The sequence below is a fragment of the Trachurus japonicus genome, chromosome 18, assembly GCF_045865225.1.
Source record: "Trachurus japonicus isolate A0001 chromosome 18, Traja_1.0".
NCBI classification, from domain to species: domain Eukaryota; kingdom Metazoa; phylum Chordata; class Actinopteri; order Carangiformes; family Carangidae; genus Trachurus; species Trachurus japonicus.
The window spans coordinates 30,049,450-30,074,626 of NC_140924.1; the positions used below are offsets into that span (position 1 = coordinate 30,049,450).

General features: G+C 43.6%; 1 protein-coding gene across 4 annotated transcripts in view; it reads left to right on the forward strand.

Annotated features, from left to right (window-relative positions):
- The window catches only part of adamtsl3 (ADAMTS-like 3), a 108,757-nt gene that overhangs the window by 50,884 nt on the left and 32,696 nt on the right, over positions 1 to 25,177 (forward strand). For 3 of the 4 annotated variants that reach the window (XR_015038199.1, XM_085806238.1, XM_085806239.1), the window contains one exon: positions 21,740 to 21,867. Coding sequence is in view for 3 of the 4 variants with exons in the window: in XM_085806238.1 (XP_085662364.1) it covers positions 21,740 to 21,867 (128 nt within the window). In the remaining variant the exon portion in view is untranslated. Of the gene's footprint in view, positions 1 to 18,357; positions 18,561 to 21,739; positions 21,868 to 25,177 lie in introns of those variants that run through there. The other variant, XM_085806240.1, reaches the window with a different exon arrangement.

Here is a 25,177-nt window from a genome sequence, read left to right on the forward strand (position 1 = left end):
GTAATTGATCCAGTATTGAATGTAGGAAGCTTTTTTTCTTATAAAATGAAAAACTCTGGGAGAGTGTGACATCTAAAGCAATAAAAATATAACTTAAAAAAGATGTCAAATATTAATTCTAGTGCTGCAATCAAGTCAATTATTTGATGACGATAGAATAATTTGGCTATTCTGATAATGAGTATATTTTAAGTCATGTTTTTGAGCAAACGTGAAGATTTACTTCTTTGTGACATGATAGTGAAAAATGAAATATCTTCAGGCCTGTTTGGACTGTTGGTCCAAAACCAGCAATTTAAAGGGACATTGTGTAACTTCTCCTGTTATCTATTCACGAAAATCGATTATTTGGTTCAAAAGTCTGTTTTTCATTAATCAGTAATATCCCCCATCAACAAACTGAAGTGTTCCTTTCAGTTCTGAATTAGCCGTTCATATCATTCATATCTACATGGAGCGGGTAAGCTCGGTGCTGGCTGCCATGTGGTGTCGCCATGTTTTTACGTTCAGTGGCAGCGTGACGGTAGGAATCCACGGAAACTCAGCGGAGACACCGGAGCTGTCGGCTCAGGTGGAGGTGGCGTCTGTGAAAAGTCACCGCGGTAACGCAGTGAGGAGGAATGGAGCGTTACACTGATGCTGCATTCACCTGCAGTCGGGCAGAAGTCCAGAGAAAGCCGGTAAAACGTGGGCCAGGTAAACAATACGACATCGCCATGACAACATATTGTCACGTGTGTTGTTTTGCCTCGTGCTGACGGACCACTTGTTTACATAGAGGCTTGTTTATGCCATTACGTGCAGCGGCTGTTGTCCGTCTGCTGTCTGCCCAATTTCACGTGAATGCAGCATGAAAAATACGATTGAGTTGCTTGCGATATACAACCACAACGCTAGATGGGAGGAATTCCTGCACAATGTACCTTTAAGAGCATCACTAGCATTTTTTCATATGCCAAACAATGAATCCGTGCATTGAGAAAATAATCAGTTTATAAATCTGTAATGAAAATTGTTAGATGAAGGATTGAAAAATTGAAGTTTGCCGATCCTGCATATTCTGCATCTTCAAATCACAGCCTTCTTCAGTGTTACCACAACATGGATTTTTCTTCCCAAGTTCTATTTTTGTCTTTTTGAATATGTACAATCCATGTTCCAACAACTCCAGCGAGTTTTTCAGTCCAGCAGTAGTTTTTTTTTTAAGGGATCTTCATGTTCATGTTCATGTTCATGTTTATCCCTCCAGGCCTTTATTCAGATTGTGCAGCATTATCAACCACGTCCTTCACCTCACTCAGTAAGTAGTTTTGGATGACAGCAAAAGCTACGTTTCCAAAATGTAATTTATACTCTTCAGAGCACAGAGCAGTGGAGCTTGTCTGTCTGTAAGTTGTGTATTCTTGAGGGATTTTCAGGTTCTTATAGGCCGGTGCTTAACTTGGCATCTCTGGTTGCGCAGGACTTACAGCGTATTGAAAGAAGTGGTCTTGCTCTGGTGCATGCTGAGAAGCCATCACTGCAGACGGGGGTAAGTAACATGAGCGTAAACATGAGAAAATCAAGACCATGAAGTGTATGTGTGCCGACCTACAGCAGGGCCGCAAACACACACACAGACACACACGTACAGTACACACACACACATATATGCAAACTCGCGCCCTCCTGTACGCACTCAGACAGTTTTCACTCTCAGGGAGCTCAGGGAGAGAATGTAATCTGTTCACAAACCACAAAATTGAAAAATGACCCTGACACTCTTCCAAGCTGAAAAGTGAACAGCGCTTGCAACACAAGAAGCGTTACTTAGTCCAAAGCTTTACACAGCACAGAGGTAAAGCCTCTGACTTCAAATTAGCATAATTTAAGGATCTCTTAGGCGAAGATTCATTTCAGTTCATTTGAGTCTCATTCATTTGAGTCTCTCTCTCATCCTTATGTACACACTCTAATCCTGTGTGGGGCAGAAGGCAGCGGGGCCTGCCAGTGCAACCGATGTGGACTTGTCACACATTTTTATGCTCTTATACACACTGGTGGTATCTCTGCTGATGCAGGGCTCAGTGGCACTTCAGCGTTCTGTGCATGTGATTGTAATTTGCCAGGCATTGTAACTCTACATGTCATGATGCAGAAGTGAAGTTCTCTTGAATAAACCAAGTAAAAAAATACTTCTATTTATTTTGTACTTGAACTCAGACTTTTCAGGTCATCTAAATCCTTTGAGCTTTTACCTCAGGTTCACTTTAATACCTTTGAATAAATAAAAGGTATTCTCTTCTCGTTAAAGTGATCCCAGCAGTGTTACCATTCTCTTGCTTGATTACAAATATGAAAAAAAAATCCTTGGTGAACAAATCAGTGTATTTTACATCCCCTCTTTATCTTATCATAGTTTGTTTAAGCTTTTCTAACTTAGCTTCACCACACGAGCAGATGACAACCTTTATTTGCAAAGCCTGAAAAACACATGACCCACTGCTCGTTAGCATGTGAGTGTGCACTTTTTTGTTAGCTGAAGTTTTGCAATCAAACAACACAAAAACCTCTGCCAAACAAATTCAGAAGAAGGTTTGAGGGCAGATGGTATAATAATGACCTGCAGGACAATTCCCAGCAGCACTGATGAGTAATGCACATGATGTGTTTGAAGGATTCAATGACTCCTAATCAGCAATATGACTTTATTATAAACTGATTTCCCCCCCTGGAAACCTATCATATGAGACGAGGCAGCTTGTGTGAGATGACGCGGCCTTGCGGTCTCTCTGCAGATCAAGCGTACAGTACCAACCTCTTAATCGCGCAACAAGTTTGCAGCTTCGTTGGTTTTTTTCGCCTCCGAGCGCAGAGACGCGTGAGGTTTACGGAACGCTGTGGGCCTGATTGCGAGCGAGGAACCCGTTCTCTGATTCCAGCACGAGTGCAGAAACCACGGAGGCTTCGAGGAACGGGGGCCTTCTCTGTCTGATCATCCGGCAACGTGGTATTAATTCCATTGATGCTTCCCAGATGCATCCACCGGACACTGACTACGGAGAAGCTGATGTGTTAAGCATAGCAGAGAGTAGTCAAAGCTCATGTGTAATGCCAAAGCCATTTTAAAGGATCAGGATTTTTAAGTGTGCATATTTTAAGAACTGAAACTCTTGAGCTTTGAGCAAAGTTTCACCCATTCCTTTTTCTTCTTTTTTTCATTTTACTCACTTTAACCCTCCTGTTGTCCTCCTGGGTCAAGGAAGGAAGGAAAGAAAGAAAGATGGAGGAAGGGAACAGATTGGATCAGGAAGGAAGAAGGGAGGAAGGAAGTGAAAAGGATGGTGGGAGGAAGGAAGGGAGGAAAGAAAGAAAGAAAGAAAGAAAGAAAGAAAGAAAGAAAGAAAGAAAGAAAGAAAGAAAGAAAGAAAGAAAGAAAGAAAGAAAGAAAGAAAGAAAGAAAGAAAGGAAGGAAGGAAGAAGGAAGGAAACAGATTGGGTCAAGGAAGGAAGGATGGAAAAGAAAGAAAGAAAGAAGAAGAAAGAAAGAAAGGAAGGAAGAAGGAAGGAAGGGAAATGATGGTAGGAAGAACGGAGAAAGGAGTGGAGAAAGGAAGGAGCAAGGAGGGATGGAGAGACAGAAGGAAGGGAGGAAAGAAGGACCATTCGAAACAGATTAGGTCAAGGAAGGAAGGATGGAGGGAAAGAAAGAAAGAAAGAAAGAAAGAAAGGGTCAAGGAAGGAAGAAGGAAGGAAGGGAAATGATGGTAGGAAGAAGGGAGAAAGGAGTGGAGAAAGGAAGGAGCAAGGAGGGATGGAGAGACAGAAGGAAGGGAGGAAAGAAGGACCATTCGAAACAGATTGGGTCAGTTTGAACCAGGAGGACAACAGAAGGGTTAAGAATATGAGATCCATTCAGAGGTCAGCACCTATCCACCAGTGCTGTATCAGAGCAGCATCTGGAGCTTTAGGGGATGTGCATCCTCCCACAACATGCGTGCAAACTCCTGAATCCCGACCCAACTCCCAGTGAAAGGTGACCCAGCGGAGTATTGAAGCTTCCAGATTTATGAGTCCGCAGCGATACGATGAAGGTCCCGCGATGAAAACATTGCCTGGAGGCCTCGGGCCGGGAGCCAGGGTGTTAGTTGACTAAAGACAACTATTCGTGCTGGTCCCTCCTCCCCTCCCCCCCGATGAAACGTCTGCATCGGGTTGTTATACGGGGTGTCTGTAAAGAGAGCCTGTGATTTATGGTATTAATCTTCGCATTGCTCCGGAGCCAAATGCGAATATCTGCGGTCACAATATAAAACCATCAATCACTTGATCACTGAAGGAATAATTAATATTGTGCAGAAAACAAGCAAGAGCTCATCTCTAATCAGTTGGAAATGAAAAACATTGGAGCAGAGTGTAAGAAATCTATCTTCTTTTCAGCGTACTCCTACTGTCCTCTGCGATATGAAGCAGCGTAGTATTTGCTGGATGTTCAGAATGTGCTGTGTACTGTTGGTGTATGATTCCTGCATGGCGCCTTGGGTTTTTACAGGTTGGACCACAAGCAAACGAGCAGCGTTTTCTCACAATCAGTTCTTCTGGGTGACCTCACTGGGATAATGATAGGGGGATGAAGTGCAGCAGAGGGAGCTTCTCCTCTACTCCATCTCTCGCCGTGGATGATGGAGTGATGGGAGGCGAAGGAAGAGAAGGGGGGATGGGGGGGGGGGGCAACGGATGAGGGAGAGGTTTTAAAGCCTGGCGCTGTTTTGCCCTCAATTGCATGGCGGCACGGGGCAAAAGACACCAATTAGAGGGAGGCGTGGAATGAAGCCCTACTAGATGAGCTCAGACTGCGGCTCCTGTCTGGCACACACACATGTACACACACACACACATTATACGCACAAGCTCTCTAACATGAGATTTTCTCCTCGGGTCATGTCTGCGTGCACTTACGTCTGTGTTTGCAAAAGTTTGGCGACGACGGGCCACAAAGAGAAGAGTGCTTGTCTATACGAGCTACTGTAATGATTTAAAATGTGTACGTACATGTGGATTTATTTTAACACCCTCTTATTTTCTGTCTGATGCCAGAAGCGATGGGTTTGTTTAAAGCGCTGCCACACTTAAGGAAAGTTTAGACCACCCCAAACACTGCAGACAGGTCTCATCAGAGCTCGTCACACATCTCCTATGGAGTCTGTATATACAGTATGTAAACTGTATGTGGAAGTTCATAAAGTGGGACAGAAACTGGTTGTAATATCTGAAGTCGGAGGTTGTGGATTGTGTAGATAAATATTTCACTGGTACTCGTCCCTTCCTCTCACTCTGGCCTCTCTGTAAAGGTCCGACTAATACTATCATGTTAGGATGAGGAACAACGCACACCGTAATTGTAGTAGAGGTGCTGGCGATGGATAAAGTTGAGAAAAGAAGAACGCCGCACACTCAGGTCCAGTTGCAAGAGATTTATTGACAACGTTCTGGCCAGACAAGGCCTTTGTTAAAGTAACATTGCAGAGTTTTTCGGCCTTAAAATAATGTTTCCAGACTCATTGCAATGGTAGAAAAATGGTTAATAGGATGAAGGGTGCTGCCGCTGCAGCCTGAGCCGGGTCGCATCGGCTGAAACTGCACTATGTAACTTCCCTGCACGGGTACGAATCACCGCTTATTATGTGTCTTTCTTGAACATCTCAAATCTGATGTGTTTATTAAATACAAAAATGCATTTGGATATGATCTGTTCAGAATGTCCCAGTATTGTTTTTCTAAATGGGATGTATTTACCTTTATTCTTATATCCCCCCTCCCTAAATCTCTAGATTGTGTTGTTATTTCACTACCATTCAAAAAATGTTTCTCCAAAAATGTTATTTCTTGTTTTTCTTGGATTTAGGATACTTTTTTCTTGTATTTAGGATATTCCTTTTATGTGAAGCAGTTTTTTCCTTTTTTCTCCTTTTCTTTCTCTTTTTTTCAATACAGGCTTGCATGTGGTGATTAGTGGCAGGTGGGCACCTGCTCACAGAGGGCTTCATTAGCCACTCCCCTTGCCACCCCACACTGGACTTGACAAAGGCCTTGTCTGGCCCAAACGTTGTCAATAAATCTCTTGCAACTGGAGCTGAGTGTCCGGCGTTCTTCTTTTCTCAGACTAATACTATCAGCCACCTGATTGGTTGCTCTCTTGGTGTCCTGGATGTCATATTGATGCTGCTGCTCTGGATGAGTATGAGGGTCACAATGACTTGTAGTTTTGTCTCTCGGACACAAGATGCTGCTGTTGAGCTGTGATCTCTAAACAGAAATCAGTTTTGCTTTCTCTACTTCTCCCTCTGTTTTCCCCCACCCTCAGAGAAGATATATGTAATGTTGAATGTCTAAATGGCAGGCGTTCAGCACCTTTTGATGGATGAACCACTTTGTGTCTGTAACTCAGTTTCAAAGTAGATTTCAATATAGAAAGCTGCTTCCTCCTCTCCTCTCTTCTCCTCTCCTCTCCTCTCCTCTCCTCTCCTCTCCTCTCCTCTCCTCTCCTCTCCTCTCCTCTCTGTGTAACAGTGCGAACACCTCGCTGGTTGGGAGCTCATTACAGTAGCATGTTTAAACAGCTGTAAGCCCCCGAGAAGCTCCAGGGAAAACAGGGTAGAGGGGTTTTAATGTGGGAGCGGGATGGGATGGGGGTGCACTGATCCATTGCAGCTCTTTTCCTGTGCGGTTACTCTTCAGTCATGCATCCAAATGTTTCCTCTCCCCTCTCCATCACCTGGGCAACTCGACACTAGGACATGTGAGGTTTCTTTTCATGAGCGTGCGCTTGGTGATTTTGTTTTGTAAACTGTGAAAGAGAAACCCCGGTGTACTTTCCACATTACAGAAAGGCGGCCCGAGGCGTGAGTTTTGTAGGATAAACTGTGCTTTGTCAAAGCGTGTTTAAAGAAATGATGTATTGCATGGCATGCTAACATGCACGCTCAGGCTCAACACAGTCACTCTCACATGGGTTTTGTCACTTCAGTGAAGGCGTGGGGGTGTTTTTTTGAGGCGGTTTCACTCAAGACCGATGCCGTCGTTCCTCTTTGGAGAAGGAGCCGCTCGTAATATCTCAGCCGCAGGGTAATAAAGAAGAATGATAATACCAGTTAAACAGTTGAATGTCCTCTCCTCGCCGCTCCCAGCACAGCGTTCACTTGGCACCACTGATTCCTCCTCTTGAGTTGGCGAGGATGCCTCCCCTGTTTCATCTCTGGTTACATCCACAGCAGTGATGTCAGCTATTTTCTTTTGCCATTATCTTGCGGTTTCAGTTCTTGGATTCTGAGTTTTACTGAATCTTGGCGTCTCCTTGCTACAACAGCATCCTCTCTCCACTTTCTTTCCAGAGGAGCCTTAAAGCTCCTCTTCACTGTTGGTGAGGAGTCTGAGGGGAAATTTGGAGGGAAGGACGGGCATTTGTTTGAGTCGTGTTTATCTTGAGGCTTTGGTGAAAAACCATAATATGTGTCCCGTGGGCCATATTTCCTTGTTGACCTACTAGTGAGAAGTCTGTATTTGATATGCCAGTGGTTTTGGAAAAGAAGGGCGGGACAGCAGGCGTGTGAGTGCTCTTTTCCATATAGATCTGTGATCTCCTCAATAGGTTTGGACAGACCGAGCTGAGACGCCATCCAGTAAATTTTATACTAGAGGGATGGAAAGAGACAAGATGACTTGATGGAGTGACAGGGAGAGAGAGAGAGGATGGAATGGATGTGTTTGGCTGAACTGAGTCACTTCTTTTTCCACTCTTTCCTCTCTGCTGTTCTTCCTCTTGTCTTTCACTATCTGTCGCCTTCTGTCGTCTTCTCTTCTCCTCTCTTCTGGAATCAGCTGCATCCTCCGTGTGTTCCTCAGCTGATTGCAGCAGCATATGGGTGAGGAATGCTTGATTGCAGGGCTGCAGCGGCGTGGAAGTGTGATTGATCGTTTCCCTCCTCTAGATGTGGGTGCTGCACGACAAAGTCCAGTTGACGTGTTGAAGTGTAAGTGGCTGACAGAGCTGTCAGCGCCCCCAGCACCATGCTAGGTTATGATAGAGAGGTATATTGCATAAGAGCTTATGTCATGTATCCTATAGGAAATCATGAAAAGTAATCCACTAGGATTTTTATCATTTTGGCTTTTGCAGGAAAAAAAAGAGCCAGGATCAAAATGTGTGTGTGTGTGTACACATCTGTAACTTCAGTTTCTCACACACTCTGGGAACTTTGAGTCCTGAGTTTCACATGGACTTTTCTGCTTAGACGTTCATTAAAACCATTGTTGTTTATTGTTCAAATTTATCCACACAATCTCTTTTGCTATTCCAGATTTCATTAGAATCATACGGAGCCTTGTTTGAGCCCATGCTTCCACTCAGTCCTGAATGTTTGAAGTTGGCAGGAACCAGTACTAATCTGTTATGATAACCTAGACTATTTTGGACTACTTCCTCTTTGTTTGAAACCTCCGTCATGCAGACACTGATCAGAAAAATCTGCATAATCGAAGAGAGTAGAGAGAAGACCGAGGTCCAGGGCAGTTTTCACAGATTTTAAAACCGTCTTGTTCATATTTGAACAATAATAAAAGCCAGCATGTTTCAGCCTGAGACTAGCCTTCAACGGAGAATGAGTAATTGCTCGAGAAGTATTTTGCTGAAAATCTAATTGCATGCGTATAAAAGATTTGGAGAATTTCTGTGTTTCTCAAAGGGGAATTGGAACAATGTGCTGGAGGTGTCATCCGTTTCTTCTTTAATATTTTCCATATTTGTAGGTCAGGTACAGGTCATTACAAGGAACTGAAGCGCACACGCCCCTTTGCTCTCCTTGTTATTGCATCATTATTTAACCAAGTGAAAAAATGTCAGGTTCCCGAGGACGCTCCAAGGGTTAAAGCCTCCTTTGACCACCTTTATCATATTACTATCACTTTCTCTGATCGTCTCCGAGCCAAAGAAAACACACAATACATTTTCCGCAATAAAAAACACATGTTACTGATGTGACTCAATTTTGGGGTTAAAAACTGAAACCTTAGCTGTGTGTAGCGTATACAGGGGGATCAGGCACGTCTTCTTGTGGCTTGAAAAGCTTCAGCTCGCTTTGAGTGTAAATACTCCACACTCGCACATCATGCATAATAAGCTGCTGAGACAAACCAGGTGCCCTTTTTTAAAAAAAAATCTGGAGTCGCTGCTCGGTGTCTGCGCTCAAAAGAATCGTTGGTGAACTGTTGTGTCTCGTTTTGCAATTATGAACGAGGTTAACAAGAGATCCTGTTTCACGTCAGGAGTTCAGGAAGATCTGTTTTACAGCTTTGAACTCGGTTTCTCTTAACTCTCATGTTATATAGATGCAATAATGAGGCTAATCAGGAAATTGACTCTATGTCTCTTCTTAAAATGAACTGTATTCTTCAGAAAATTACAAAGTTTTCCATGTTTTTGAGGATTTTCTGCTGTTATCCATTAAGGTTTTGGCACCAGTGGCTGTTAATTTCTCCCACAGATCGGCCTTTTGTAGAGAAGCCGTGGATCCTGACATGATCGTGAATGTCATATTTACAGTTGTGAAATCCTGATGGAGGCTGTTGCAGCCAAAAATCTTTGGTTTCACAGTGTTGATTACTGCAAATTGCTGCTGCAAATGGCTGCAATATCTTTTCATTATAACTCAACATTTCCCAGAAAGCCCCTCCTGAACACGGTCTGTAAATTCATCAAGAGGCGCAGAAACTGATCCTAATTACCTCGGAGTGCAGTTCAATTAGATTGTCCTTTAAAGCGGAGGATTGAGTTATCAAACTACTTAATAAGAAAAACATCCAGTGGATTTTTTTTTTTCAAGATGAGTCGGGGCTGTTTTTAAGATGTTCAGTGAAGTCAAGAGGACGGATTTGGTCCTAATCCAAACTGTGATTGCCGTCACAGTGGCTGAGCTGTTCGGTCATTCTCCAAAGTGCTGCCAAATAATGAGCTTTGAGCTGTGACACATTTCAGTCCCTTTCAAACTCCAGGAGAATCCCTGATCCTCACATGTGTTGTGCTGGTAGGACATGAGAGGAAAGCTCCCTCTGTGAAAAGTGAATATTTATGCCCCTTGTTCTTCTCCAAACTTATTTATTTCATCTGGAAAGAACAACAGAAACTCCACGACACTCATATTTATGAATTGATTTACAACCACTGCCATCACTGTGTTGTAGTGTTATTCTTCTTAACTAGGAAGAAGGCCTCTATTTGAGCTCCATCTTTTCATCAACAGCAGAAGAAAATGACCCCCACAGTTCAACAGCGTGCACGTAACATGTTGAGTAATTTATTTGGAAATGCGTGAGGAAACCAAAACCAATTAGTCTCTCAGACAGGAAGGAGTGCAGAGGGGGAAAAGGGATGACAAGAGCAGGACGCGTGTCCAATGTGAACAGGCCCAGATGGAGCAGTGACGTCTGCTGTTTAGTTTCGCATACAGCCACCCAGCACACAGCAAAGTCCACCACTGTTGTCATTGTTGTGGGTTATTGTTATTTCCATTCAATTTAACATAGCATCAATACATAATACATGTCTGAACTATTGTAACAGCATCAACCAGGTCAAACGAGAGGTTAAGTGAACTCTGGAGTAGGTTTGAAATGTTTTTTATATTTATTCTGGCTTTATGTGTATAAATAATTGAATTTTTAGCCACTTAGGGAAGTTGAAAACATGACATCTGACATTTTGTCAACTAGCGAACAGTCTTGTGTAGACATCCAGCACATATGGATGCTTTCATTTGGAGCCATGTTTCTGGCTGTCGCACAAAGTCCAGTGTTCTCGCTGCTCAGCCTCCGTAGCTCTGTTTTGGTCCTCACCATCTCCAAGGAGGGAATATTTGGTTCTTTAGTTTACGCCCGATGTGTTTTTATTAGATAGTCACACAAGAGTTTTCCAAGCCGTGTCTGAAAATATTGTACTGAGTGGTGATGGTGAAGCAAAACAATAAAGTTGTTACGCATAAAAAAAGAATGGAAAAAAGCTGAAGATGTTAAAACGCTGCAGAGAGCTGAAGGAGTTGATCGTTCTCTGTGGGTCCATCACTTTGACTAACCCCTTTGACCTCCGAGTTATTTAAATGCTCCACTGCTGATATAAAAATATTGATTATAGTTGGTTGAAAGTCAGATAGTGTTATTGATTTGCATTGAGATTTCAGAAAATGTATTTAAACTGTTGAAAAGCTATGATATCCAGATGATATGGCAACGAGGTCTCCGTTTTGAAGCACAGGGGATCAGTCAAGCCCGATGCTGGCTGGGAGTTCATAAATAAGCCAAGGTGCTTAGCGTCTGCCCAGATCTGGATCCGGGTCCCACGCTCCCCGTTTCCTTCCAGCCCACCTTGGCGGACCAGTTTAGTCGACTCCAGCGGCTTTACACGGCTAATTTATGCCCATCCCCTCCTGTCATACCCTCTTTAAAACGCCACAGTGGCCGCCGTTGCGTTAAGCAGGGAAGCATGTGTGTGTGTGTTTGGGTGGGGGGGTAGTGGGACCATGATGGAGTCAGCCTGTGCATTCACCAGAAAGCTGCTAAAACATATGAGCTCTCCTGGATGTGCTAATGGGAAAAGCTCTGCGTTGAGAACGTATGAACGCCGTCTCAGGAAGCAGTAAATGTCACTGCTGATTCTTAATTACGTGCCCCCGTTCCACCTTTGTGCTGCAGTGTGCGGAGGTTTGGAGGTTTTCTCAGGTGGGAGCAGATTGTGGTTTCTGGCTTATTCAAAACGTCTCTATAAAGATTACAGTAAATTATTATAAAATATTGTTTTGGTTGCAGGTGCAAGGTAATATGAGCAAGGTTCTCTGCTCATATTGCTTCATGTTTCTTGAGAAATAATATGTTTACCGATAAATTATTTTTTTTTTTTTATTTACTATACTAAAGTCATTGTTAACCCTAAAACCTGTGTATTCTCTCTGCTTTCAAAAACTCCTGAATGGATTGGCACGTGTGCATGGTGCTTCTGTGGCCAAATGTGGTCAAAGAGACACCTACTTTAGTAGGAACCAACACAGAGGTGAGTCTGAGGACAAGGTGTTTGTTGGTCAACTGATTTTTTCTTTTTTACAATGATGCAAGATACAATCACAAAAGTTTAAAGGTGTATATAGCTGAGATCAAAATGAAGGTGGGGTCTTACGATGCAGTGTGTAATACCCATAGACTGTAAAAAGAATGGACGTAGCACCCGTGACGTCACCCATTGGTTTGGGGGAGTCTGTTTTGTGCCGCTACTACGGGGGTTTGAACCGCGCCATGTTGGATTCTACTTGTATACATACATATTTGGAGCGGTGCGGCCGTTAGCCGGCCGAGAGCCCGCCCACTGGCCTCGAAGGAGCGGTCTCCGGACCTGTCACTCAACATTTCCGTGCCCTAATTGGCCAGAACTTTAAACCTAATAATAGTAAAACGGTAGAGTTTTAAAAAAATTCACCCCCCTCAGAGTGTGTGCGGGGGTAGAAACTATCGGTTGAGACCAAAAAAATAAAATGTACCAGGCTGTAAATATGTTTTTTTAAGCTGTAAAATCGGCTATTTTAACATGGGGCTCAATTGGAGTTGCTCCCTTCTGGAGCCAGCCCCCAGCGACAGCCGAGGGGATTGCAGTTTTTTGAACGCGGAAGTGAGCTTCACTTCTCAGACCGACAACTGCCCCCTTGGTAATACCGCACCAATGATTGATAACTAAAAGGGGTCAGAAGGTCGATTTGCATCATGTATCATCCAATCATGAGACGTCTACATCACAATTAATTGAGTTCCCATCAGTCCCAGCTGCTCTTTGTTTGTGTTATGATATAACATCAGAATGTTAGCATGTCCATGTTAGTCCATGTGAACATGCTAGCATGCTAATGCTAACAATCACCTTAAATAGACCCCGAGGAGTTTGCTTTTGGCTATAAAAGAGTCTCATATTAATGTGGATGAATATATTACCCACTCTTGTTAATGGGTCAATTCTTGATAAATATATTGTTTTATCTTTATAGTTATTTTGATATTATTTAGTGGTCGACTCGTCCAGAATTTCCTAGTTTCGGTTCCCTGGACGCTGCCCGGCGGGTCATGGGAATAACACCGGATCGCTAGTTGGCATCGTTTATGGTACTACAACGGTATCTGATCGTCTTCGAACCTCCGACTTTTGTTCTTAATTAATTAAAACATTCTTGGCAAATGCTTTCGCTTTCTTCCATCTCGCAAAGGTCCTAGAATTTCACCGTGCGCGCAAAGGCTCATGGGAAATGTAGTGTGAAAACACTTAGCTTTCCGAAAGTCCTCATCATCCCTTTAAAGCGTTTCTGTAACTTGTTAATTGCAGCCTCACAGAGCTACTAGCATTACCCTCGGCCCTGAGTCTTGTTAAAGTGAGTAGGCTACATAAGCCTCCACTAGGAACCTCTTTGTTATCAAAACAGATAATATCTGATTCATTTCATTCATTTACAACACACTGATGATATTGTTAACTTTACTGTATAGTCCTTTACCTGCTATTGTAGCAGATGTAAAATGTGTTGTGAAGCCATCCAACACGACCTCACTGGATGTTCCGGGGCTATGCAAGCTGACAAGACCTTATTATGCGCCTGCTATTCTGAGAAACAAATCATTTTGTTTTCATTCATGCTGTAAAAAGTTCTGGGACCAATTTCCAGGCAGAACAAATGTCTTCCTCTGCAGAGCTGTGGGGAGTTCCAGTCAGAAGGTCTACCGGACTCCATGCCAGCAGAGATGGGTCCGTCGGAGGCCAAGTTGGCGTTTGTCTTTCCCTCGAGCACATTATTTATCCCTAAAATGGCCCTGAACGCAGCACTGTTCTTCCTCCCACCTCAGCCATGATACAGTATCCTCAGAAGGTGTGTTTATGGCTCTGTAAATCTGTCATCTTCAGATTACCACCAAATACTGAAACCAAATATTACTATCACTTGCAAGACTCAGCAATCCAATTGACTGCAGCTCTACATCAAGTATTGAATAGTAAATAATCCCAATCAGGGAGTTAATAAAAGGAACACTTGGACTCTGGGGATATGAAGGGAATAAATGCTAAGAGGAACAAAAGTGCTCATGATCAAAGACAAAGGAGAAAATATTTAGGGAGGATTTTAAAACACATGTTTTAGCTGTAATAGTCCCAACTTGTAGTTCACCTCCCATCTGGCTTAAATTGGTTTTAGCTGATTGTCGGGGAATTACATCTTCATTTTAATCCTCCAGTTTTTCTGGAGACTGGGAAGTGTGGTTGATTTTCAGCTGCAGGTCGTAAAATCCCTGACCTGGTAAAACATTTTATATTGTGGCCCAGAAAGCTTTTTAAACAATGGCTTTGCTGTAAATCATGCCTGGAGCACATACGTCGTTTGTGGAGGTAGTGGGAGGCTACCATTTATCCCGCCTGAATCACTTAAGGCTTCTCGTGGGAGCCGAGGTTTGGACTCTAAGTGTAACTTAATGTCATTCCCTGGTAACCTTAGCTTCACCTGTCTCTCTTTCTGAGAGCTCGGGGCCTGTTAAGTCAGGTCATCACCCCGTAATACTGCAATCTTTTAATTTGACTTTTTATTCTGCATCTGAGGAGTAGAGGAAAGGATCAGTTAAACTTCTGCTGCTTGGAAACTCTACTTGGTGTCCCTTTACAAGACCTGAAAAACATTTCACTTTACATTTATGCTGTTTTTTGCCTGAGAGAACTTCTCTACTGTCAGTTTACCCTTACTCTGCTGAAATAACCAGCAACAGGACAATGGTCTTTTAACAGTGTGATCCAACTTTCTACACTGTGCTCTTAAAGGAATAGTTCACCAAAAAATGAAATTCAGTTTAGGCTGTAAAAATATCCTAAATCATGTTGTTTCAAGTAAACTCTGGACTGTATCCCTTCAGGACACTTGGATTGCAGCGGACGAGCAGTGTGGAGGAACATTAGAGGGTTTTTGTGTAGTTTTATGGACTGTGTGTTGTGTTGGGTGCTATTGACTCTCATATAAAATTTCCGTTGGACTACGAACTGGCCTCCCGGGTCTCCAAATAGAATAGAAAACTACTCCGGAGTATTCATCAGCATGAGGGTGAATTTCATTTTTTGGTGAACTATTCCTTTAAGTTGACAAGTAATATTTTACTTTATGTTTCTATTTGGACAACGATTCCTTCTTATTCCTGTATTCTTTATGATTTATATTTGATATTTTTATTTTATTGCTCAATAGAAGACAGCATGTAGCATGTTAAACTACGTACATTCAAAGCCACTAACAGCATGGCACTCCAGATTGCAGTGCTGCTTGGCCGGGGCGGTCCACAACTTAAGTAGGTTCTACAGGAAAAATACATCTCAGAATTTTGAACCCATTGCAAAATGTAACGTACATAACATAACATAACATAACATAACATAACATAACATAACATAACATAACATAACATAACATAACATAACATAACATAACATAACATAACATAACATAACATAACATAACATAACATAACATAACATAACATAACATAACATAACATAACATAACATAACATAACATAACATAACATCAAAAGACAAACAATCTATGTAACAAGAAACAAAACAATAATGATACTGTGCAAGTTTGAGAAGGGGCTGAAGGAAGCAAAGCTTATCAAGTTCAGCCCCCCCACTTACATTGTGTTTCATGTCATACATCTGTAGTTCAATACAATTCATTAGAATATATAGTTCATACTGTATGTTTTAATCAACTAATAATGCCCAAGTTAAATGGCAACATGGTATATCATAAAGAAGTTTGTCATATCGATATTTTTGATAAATGCACTACAAATTCTACTGGGTTTTTAATCTTTTATCAAGTTATATACTACAAGATGGGTCCAGGATGTACGTGATAAGAGTCTGTCCTCCTTGTAGGTGATTTACATAGCAACATCACTCTTGATAAGAACACATGTTGTGTATTACAGTAACGTAACATAAACAGCCCTCCCATCTATGAAAATGATAACCCAACAGCACTGAGCCACTGTATTTACTGTAGCCGTGTTCACACAAGTCGAGACACATGAAGTGATTTAGCTCGCTCATCTAGCTAAACTGTTGGCTTGTTTACAACCTGTCTGCCTATCTGATCGCTCGCTTCATGTCCCATCAGGCCTCGCTGATTTCACCTTGTTCCCAGATGCCAGTGATTATGGCCTGCAGTGTTATCATAGTTGATAGGAGTGAAGGCCAAAAGTAGAGCAGTGAGAATTATCCTTTAAAACACTTGAATATTTGTCTATGGACAATCCATTCCCCTAATCCTCCCAACCACTTGCATACTTCCCCCATGCAACCTAATATCCCAACCTTCCTTGTGTGTAAAATAACAATGCACTATATCAATTTTTCTCACCTCATCATCTTCATGGATTATTGTTTAAACTGTGAGGAGACACCTCCAGCAATGTTGTGGTAGAGAACAGGCTCCAAGTGAGTGTCAGTCAAACACATTAATTTCCTCCTCGGGTGTTTGGTTTTAAACTCTGGGCACATCACCGATGCCACGGTTTATTTTCTGTAGTCGTACATTTGCAAATATGAGAAGGATTTCTTCTGAAAGCAAATATCAGAAGGTTATGGATTAAGGGTGCATGGGGGTGTGATTTCTGTGTCGGCCTGTGAAAAACGTGCACGTCCGCGAGTCCCTCCCCTCCCCACTGGCACCTCCGAACACACCGGTGTTAAGTGGGTAGTTGAGTGTGTATTAGTGTGCGTTCGTGCGTGGTTTTAGGTAATTCCCCGATTCGCCGACATTCCCCCACTACCAAATCAAACAAGCCGAGTCCCAAAACTGTCAGCAGTGAGTTAAGACTCCAAAATGGCTTTGCTGTGTAGAACCTAGTATAAAAAAGTGTGTATGTGTGTCTATGTGTACTGGTTAAGTGTCGAGACATCCGCTCCGATGTTGTGATTAAGGTTGCTGACTGTTTGCTCTGGAGTGCAGCACATTCCCTGCAGCCTTAATTGATAGCAATTATGTGGTTTTTGATTTGCTGTTTGATTGGGAGGTGGATTTGAAGTCTTGATTCGAAGGGCACAGGGTTTTTATTGTCTTTGGAAACGTCCGGGGTCGGATGCCTGAGTGATAGCCTGCTACCTCGCGAGTCACATCAAGGGGCACCAGCGAGCTGACACCGACTTGGACTCGCTCTGTGTCTTTTTTTAGCTCTCTGTTTCGAGGCGTTTGTGTTTTGCCGTTGCAAAAGTGAAAACTGAAAAAAAAAAAAAAAGCTACTCGAGTGTGCGTAGTATAGTCCCACTGTGCCAAGAGCTGTCCATCTTACCAGTTGTTTTTCTCTCTAACCAGAGGAATTGTCCCTCCAGGGGACACCTGGCTTGTTCCCCACCTCCACAGAGAAAATGTTCACCGGCTTAACCTGCCAGATGTTATGAAAGGAGCCATTGAAGTAGACCTTGAGGTCATAACGGAATAGAAAAAAGTCACCATGACTGAGAAGTCTATCCTGATACCTTCACTGACCAGACTATGTCATCTGATTGAACACGGGGGCTCTCACATGTAACTCCTTGTAAAGCAAAACACAGTCAGGAGCCGGACATGAAGTCATGTGCTCCCAGATATTATGTGTCAGTTTTGTTTAGATGGAAGTGTGGAGTCAGCATTTCTGTGCATGACTTCTTTTCTCTAAAGATACCAAAGTTTTTTTTAACACATAATTCAAAATGAGAGTTCTGGCAAAAAGCTTGAGAAAAGCTACTCCAGAGCTAAAAAAAGAAATGAGAAACAGTGGCATGAGCAGGAATGACAGAGGAGAGACAGAATGGCAGGAGAGGTGGAAAAAAATCGGAACGAGGAATATGAGAGACAGAAATTTGAGATATTAGCAGAAGAAATGGAAAGAATCAAAGAAGGGGAAGAAAATTGGTTTACAGTTGTCTGCCTGCCATTATTCCCACTCTATGACTGTCTGACACACACACACACACACACACACACACACACACACACTTAGACACACACACAAATGTGTGAAGTTGTGAAGTTGCAGCTGGCCCAGCTTCTTGTTTGAACTAGCATGCTTGACTGAGGCCCATTTATTGATTGGCTGGTGTGCCAGACCTGAGGACTCGCGGGGGCTCGGATACCCCCCGATTACTCCCCCTCGTTCACACATCGCACACACAAAAAAAAAAACACACACACACACACATACACACACTCTCTCTCCCTCCTAGCCCTTCCTCCCTCCCCTCAACTTGCACAAGTTACTCCTGAGGAAGAACGGGAGCAAGTCAGAGAGGAGACGGCCGGGAGACAGGACACACAGAGTGACCCAGAGGAGGGCAACACACACACACACACACACTCAACACGCACATACAGTACACACTCACACAAACACGGGCAGAACTGGAGTTGATCGTCTCAAATACTTGAAAAGGCATGGAGCAAGATTTTTCATCTTGCAAGCTACTGCTGACAGCTCTCCTGATCCTGGTACAGTACAGCTTTCTTTTTTTCATCTCATCCTGTGAAGATTCATTGATACTTTAATAATTTATCTAATTCACCCAGAAAGCATGTGTTTAAATAGATTTCCCTACTGTGTATTTCTATGTATTCTTGCACCTCTGATCGTGTGGCTCCATCAGCAGTGGTGCAGTAGTTAGTGGTGTGAAAAGTCACCATGCCTCCTTTGTGTCTTTGATCCAAGTTCCCAAAAATAGCCGACTTGTCATGCGTGTGCAGGTCAGCGGGGCTGTTGTTTGGGAGATGAGCGCTCCCTGTTACACAGCAGCCACTGCCTCGCAGCATTACAGTTGAGTACAGTGCCGTGCAATGCGCAGCGGTCGACAAGAGATTCAGCAGATGTGCAAATATCGTATGTCTCCGCCGACTGAAAAGGCCATCGTGTGTATATTGACACAGTCTGCAAAAGAAGGCACCGGGCTCGGGTTTCTTTTTCCCTGTCGAGGAGTTTTCCATCTTCAAGGAAAATGTCCCTCCTCTCAGCTGCTGACAGGTGACTTAAATAGAAGCTGTCCATCAGGAGAACATATAATGTGGAGATCAGTGGTCTTTTTTATCATATGCTCATTTCCTCTCCCCCCCCTCTTACTTGATGTGAAAACATGGGTTGGGTGACAGCCAGGCTTCCTTTGTGGTCATGTGTTTTGCTCTGTTTTTCTCATAGTAACTGAGCCGGAGAACGAAAACATCTAAATATACATGCTTTTGTTGTGTAAATGGTCCTGTTGAGGAATCTGAGGAGGCTTTGTGAGTGATATGAAAGGGAGCCTGCCCCCTCTATGAAGCCATCCAGTGCAAATAAAACCCTGGGGGGATCAGAGCAGGAGAGGTGGGATGTGTAGCGACGGAGGGCTAGGAAGCCTCCAAGTGGATATCCGAGCCTTTTCACCATCGGATCCAAAATCTCAGCAGGACGGCCTTGCGACCAGCGGAGCCTTGTGTTCCTCGGCCTTCGTGGAGAACAATAGCAGCGCAGTCGGCCAAACAAACCTCCACATCTCCATCCCCTCCGTCCCTTCATCCACTTCCCCTCTCTCCCTCTTTCCTCACCATCCTTGTTATGCCTCCGGGCTCTCTTGGCGTTGCAACACACGGCTCTCAGCTGTAATTGAGTGCAAAATTCACTGATTGCTTTTCAAAGGAGAATTAAGGTGGTGCAGCTAACCGGCTGCCCAGAGTGCAGCCTGTGTTTATTTACCGTGGATCCAAACATTGAAATAGTTGGCCCGTGCAGAAAGTCGTTCCGTTGCCGATATGTTTGGCTGTATGCTCCGTTGGCCGTGTGTTTAGGTCTTGCCGTTCCCCTCTGCTGTTCCTCAGGCGTCATCGGCACTGACAGCCATTTATATCAGTCCCCATGCACTTTTAATAATGTGAACCCACCAGCAGCCCCCTCTCTGCGGCGCGGCATAGGTGTTTTTGCTACCGTGACCCAAAGAAAATAATCAGAGCGGTATTATTACCTTGTATCTGCTTTCCTCTACAAGATCATTCATCTTTGTAGACAAAGCACAATGCCACGCTGTTGGGAAGAGGAGGTCAAAGAGGTCAAAATAACTCAGCATACCCGGAGTTCTCCCTCTAAAAAACCCCAACGCTGTGTGTCTCAAACACAAAGCTGGACCTTCAGCTCAGTGAGCGTAAATCTTTTCAGAGCAGGTGCTGCACACTAACTTCTCAGCCGCTGCCCTATTCACTGTGTTCAGAGTTAGTGGGCTTGTTGTTCCTCACATTTCTCTGCTAATCTTGCAGGATTTGGGATTTTTAAATCACTGTCAGAAACTCTGCTGGATGCGCAGGCACAATCTGCCACCTCACGGCGTGTAGATGTCACGGTGGGAGCGCACAAAAAAACATTGCATTTCTGCAATCTTAGAATATTCTTTCATGGTTCACCAACAGCAGAGAGCCCTCCTCTGTGTTGGGCTTATTGTGGAAAAATGATAATTTTCCTATTCATTGCTTTAAACCCTCCGGTGAATGGCAGATTATTTTATTGAATGTGTTTGCACCTCCAGTCCACTGAGTCACATTCCTGCTGCACAGAAGGTGGATGATTGGTCCCAGTGTTGGTTCCAAGTTCTTTTTCTTTTTTTCTTCTTTTTTTCATTTTCCAGGTTTTCATCCGTTCAACAGGTATAGAAGCAGTTTTTTTCCCTTCACCTCTTTCTCTCTGGCAGCTTTTGAGTAGAAAACCACCTTCACTCAGATAAGCTCTCATTGTTAAAGGCAGCAAAAGCAATTTATTCTCCTTTTCACTCTGCTCTTTAGGCAGCACAGCTCTCTTAACTTAACTTAACTTCAGCCTGTCAGTTCTGCAAAGTGTTGTGTTGTTTTTGTTTTCAATGTAATGTAATTCCTTACTTCGTGCTACGGAACAGGAATCTTCTGGTGTGTCTGGTTAAATACATGAATAAAGTAAAATAAAAATCAAATGTAAAGGTCATTGAGCTGAGTAAAACCAAGAGATATAAACATACCTCACACACAGCCGTCATGTGACAGTGCCAGCCTTACAAATAAACACCTTCTAAGAGCCTAAGGTGAGTCAGCCCAGTCCAATCTTCACTGAAAGATATAAAAAGCCTGGAGAGGAGAGGAACACAGAGGGCTGGAGATGATCTCCGTTTTTTGGCATCTGAGATACACATTGTCCTTGCACTTGAAAAATTCATCTTCCCATAATATTGATTTTGGACCCAGCAGTAATATCCAAGCCTCCGCTGCCAAATACAGCAAGATGCAATTAACAGAAAGAGGAACACAAGAGAGGCCTGAAGCTTAAGAGAGGACTAATACTTGATTACTTCCCTTTACCATCTGTCTTATTCTGTCACATGTACTGCTATGCTTTAGGAGTATTCACACTAAGGAATATTCCTAAACCAGATGAGAAACTTACTGTAGGGAGTTTAATAGGTCACTTCTACCATGTACGATTGTTTAGACAATCCAACACAAAGACAGCACTTGTGTATTTTATCTCAACGGCGGTTGCCTCAGAGGGAAAGGGCTAATAATGAATGAGGTGACAACAGCGGAGGAGGGAACTGGGGATGCTCACACCGTCCATGACAGATCACGTAAACTCTACGCTTCCTTTCTCCCTCCAATCCCAATCCCGCCTCCTCTTCTCTGTTGTGTAGAGCTCGCGCACGGCCCGGTCAGAGGAGGACAGAGACACGCTGTGGGATGCCTGGGGTTCGTGGAGCGAATGTTCACGTACCTGTGGAGGAGGAGCCTCGTACTCCCTTCGTCGATGCCTCAGCTCCAAGTAAGGCTACAGTACAGTACCAATCCAACCAGATGTCACCTAAAAACCTGTTTTATACATGTGGTAATGTCGTGTGCAGCATATTTTCCTACATTTTTACAGAGTGTATTATTAGGTAAAACAAATTGCATTCATTTAATTGAGTGGTGATTCATGGAAATCACAGATAAATGTTAAGTACATAAGCAGAATACAGCCACTTACGAGTATACTTCCTTAAAGGGATAGTTCAACATTTTGGCAAATTGGCCCATTGCCATGATCGCTATAGTCATAGCAGTAGGTTCGTTACCTTTAACTGTCGGTGTAAGCTATTTTTAGAACGGAGGAGCAGAGCCGTGAGCTGCTCAGGGCTATGCTATGGAGGCTAAGGGAATTTCTTGGTTTTCCTCATCAAACTCATCAAATACACAATCCAACAACTCCAAAAGGCTGTCGTGGACAAGTTGTGAGCTGCACAATCACCACGCTATGAGATAATAACGGAACGTTACGGGACACAGCTGTTTTAGAGGTAAATTCATGCAAAACCGCTGATGCGTGTTGCGTTCAGGGACAGTTTTTCAGCAAGCAGACTCTGTATTTACCTCGAAAACGGCTCCGTTTCGTAACGTTCCATTATTATCTCATAGCGTGGTGATTGTGCAGCTCACAACTTGTCCACCAGAGCGTTTTGGAGTTTTGGGATTTTGTATTTGATGAGTTTGATGAGGGAAACCAAGAAATTTCTTTAGCCTCCATAGCGTAGCTCTGAGCAGCTCGCCGCTCCGTTCCTCCGTTCTAAAAATAGCTTGCACCAACAAATAAAGGTAACGAACCTACTGCTATGACTATAGCGATTATGGCAATGGGCCAATTTGCCAAAATGTTGAACTATCCCTTTAACAGCAGCATGTTGCCATTGTGAGCTTCTTAAACTCTCCCCCACTACAAAGAAGCATTATTTCTAATATAAGAGCCAGAGACATGAAGAGCAGTCACATTTTGGAGGGAGTGATGCCCTGTAATAAATAAGTCTCAATGATTAAGAGATGCTTCCATCCAAGGAGCAGAGGATGTGCAGCAAATTGAATGTGTATAATTTAAAGTTAGAGACTCATTGACCCTCAGATAAATGGAAACATCCCACGGGCAATTTGTAAGCATGTGTTCAAACACTATCCCGGGTAATCTCCTCTTTTAAAGAGGAAAGTCCTGACTGGTTTCCATTAAAGCGCCATATAGTGGCTTCAGGATTCAAGAGAAAAAAGGGGTGGGGGTGGGTGGGGGTCTCACAGCTGCTCTGCCAAATAAATCCAGACAGCGGCCCTAATAGTGTGAGTAAATCTCATCAATCGCTGCGTTCCCATGGGCTGTAATGGGAGTGCTCAAAAATACATATGACTGGTTTGTGACTGTTAAATAGCCCTGAGGGCGTCAACCAAGATCACATGCCCGTCCACCTCTGAAGGCTGTCTAGACGCCCATATGAGCCCCTAAATCTTGACAGTGGGGTCCGATCCTCAGCAACGGCCTGGACATGTTTCTCCCAAACAATACATGACACTTTTGATAACTCTCTTCTGCAAACAATGAGCCCACAGTGGTTGGATTCCTACCGCTCATCATCTTGGCTTAAACTGGAACTTGCACTCTGAACCTCTCTGTCCTTTCATCCTGGTGCCAAAGTCACCCAGTTGGGTCGACTTCAAGCTAACCCAGTGGGCTTCAAGATTAAAGCTGCGGGCCAAGTGTTCTGGGCAAAGTGGCCAATTACAAATGGATTTGAGGAACAAGAGAAAAAAAAAAAAGAGAGACTGAAGGACGGTATGTTTTCCATAGAAATGTTGTCACATTTATGGACTGGGAAATAGCTGCGGGGTGACTTCACTGCATTCCTGTATTTTACAGTTCCCAGAAAGTATCGCTCACTCAGTAAAGGTAGCCAGTGAGCTTTGCTGCTAAAGTCACCTCTGTTTGGGTGATGGGGGCCTCTGAGGGAGCAGCGGTGGCCAGTGAGATCATTAAACAATGCAACTGTCCAAAGACCTAGTGGGAAAACAGCACGGATCACACATGAGGTCACGGCCCAGGTCCGCCATCAGGTGCTTCCAGCTCTCCATAACCATGAATCAATCTGCGCTGGCACTGAAGACCCGGGCTGAGAAGCATAAGGCTGTCAAATCCTCCAACTCAAAGTGACAGACTCCCCCCTCCCCGTCCTTTACTGCATTGTAAACACTGAGGTCAATGGCTTTTTGAGGAGTTCATTTCATGATATCAGCAGCTGCCATTTCTCTTTGCTTGCCCAGAAATTTTTGGTCAGGCAAACCTCAGATTGCTACTGGCTGTAAAAGCAATTGACGTTTTAAGAGGTGTTTGGGGTTTGAGCTCCGTGTGGGATGTCAGGAGTGTATGTATGCGTAGACGTACATGCTCATGTAAGCCCAGGCGGGTGTGTTTACAAACCGGTGTGTCCTTTGGCGGTGGGCAGTCATGTATGGGCTTCTTGAGCGAATGGAAGAACTCTCCAGTCCCACCTCATCCCACCTCACCCGCTATTGCGTGGGAATGAGGGAGCAGCAGCCTGGCCCCGGGTGGCAGATCAAACAGCGTCATTAAAAAGCACAGCACAAGGCCCCTTGTGTGTGCGCGTGTGTATGTGTGTGTGTGTGTGTGAGAGAGAGAGAGAGACTCCTTGGAAGGAGCGGCTGGAAGCGGGCCTGCAACACCCTCCCACCAATACCACTCCAACTCTCTGACCTTTAAACACACACACACACATGCACACACACACATGCACGTAGGATTCACTGCTACTGCAAAAACGCTAGACAACCTCCCGATCGGGCACAGACTAAACACAGATCGCCTGGCCCTCATTAGTCCCACCCGCACAACACACTTCACTTGATCACAAGCTCCATTATTAACATCAGCATAGCTGGTTTGAAGCAAGTGTGGACATATGGATTGGGTGTCATGGCAAGAGAGAGGGCTGCACTATTATTTATGAGGCTCACGGTTGGCAAACACTTAAGATATCTGTCTCTTTCTGTCATTTATTTTTATAACAAGGAGCCTGTCTTTACTTTATTTAGATTGTGTTTAAATAAGCTGATAGTAAATTGCAATGTAACCTGGTAATAACCTTCCAGTGAGGAAGACAAGATGAGCGGTCAGGGCAGGGGCAAGGAAACAGTTAAACATCCAGTGTTCGAAAAACCTTCTCATTCCTGATAAGGATGTTTTTAATATTCAATGGGTCACTGACTTTCTGAAATTACTGGCAGTGACATTAAATATCTGTGGCATTTGGAATTTCACCAAA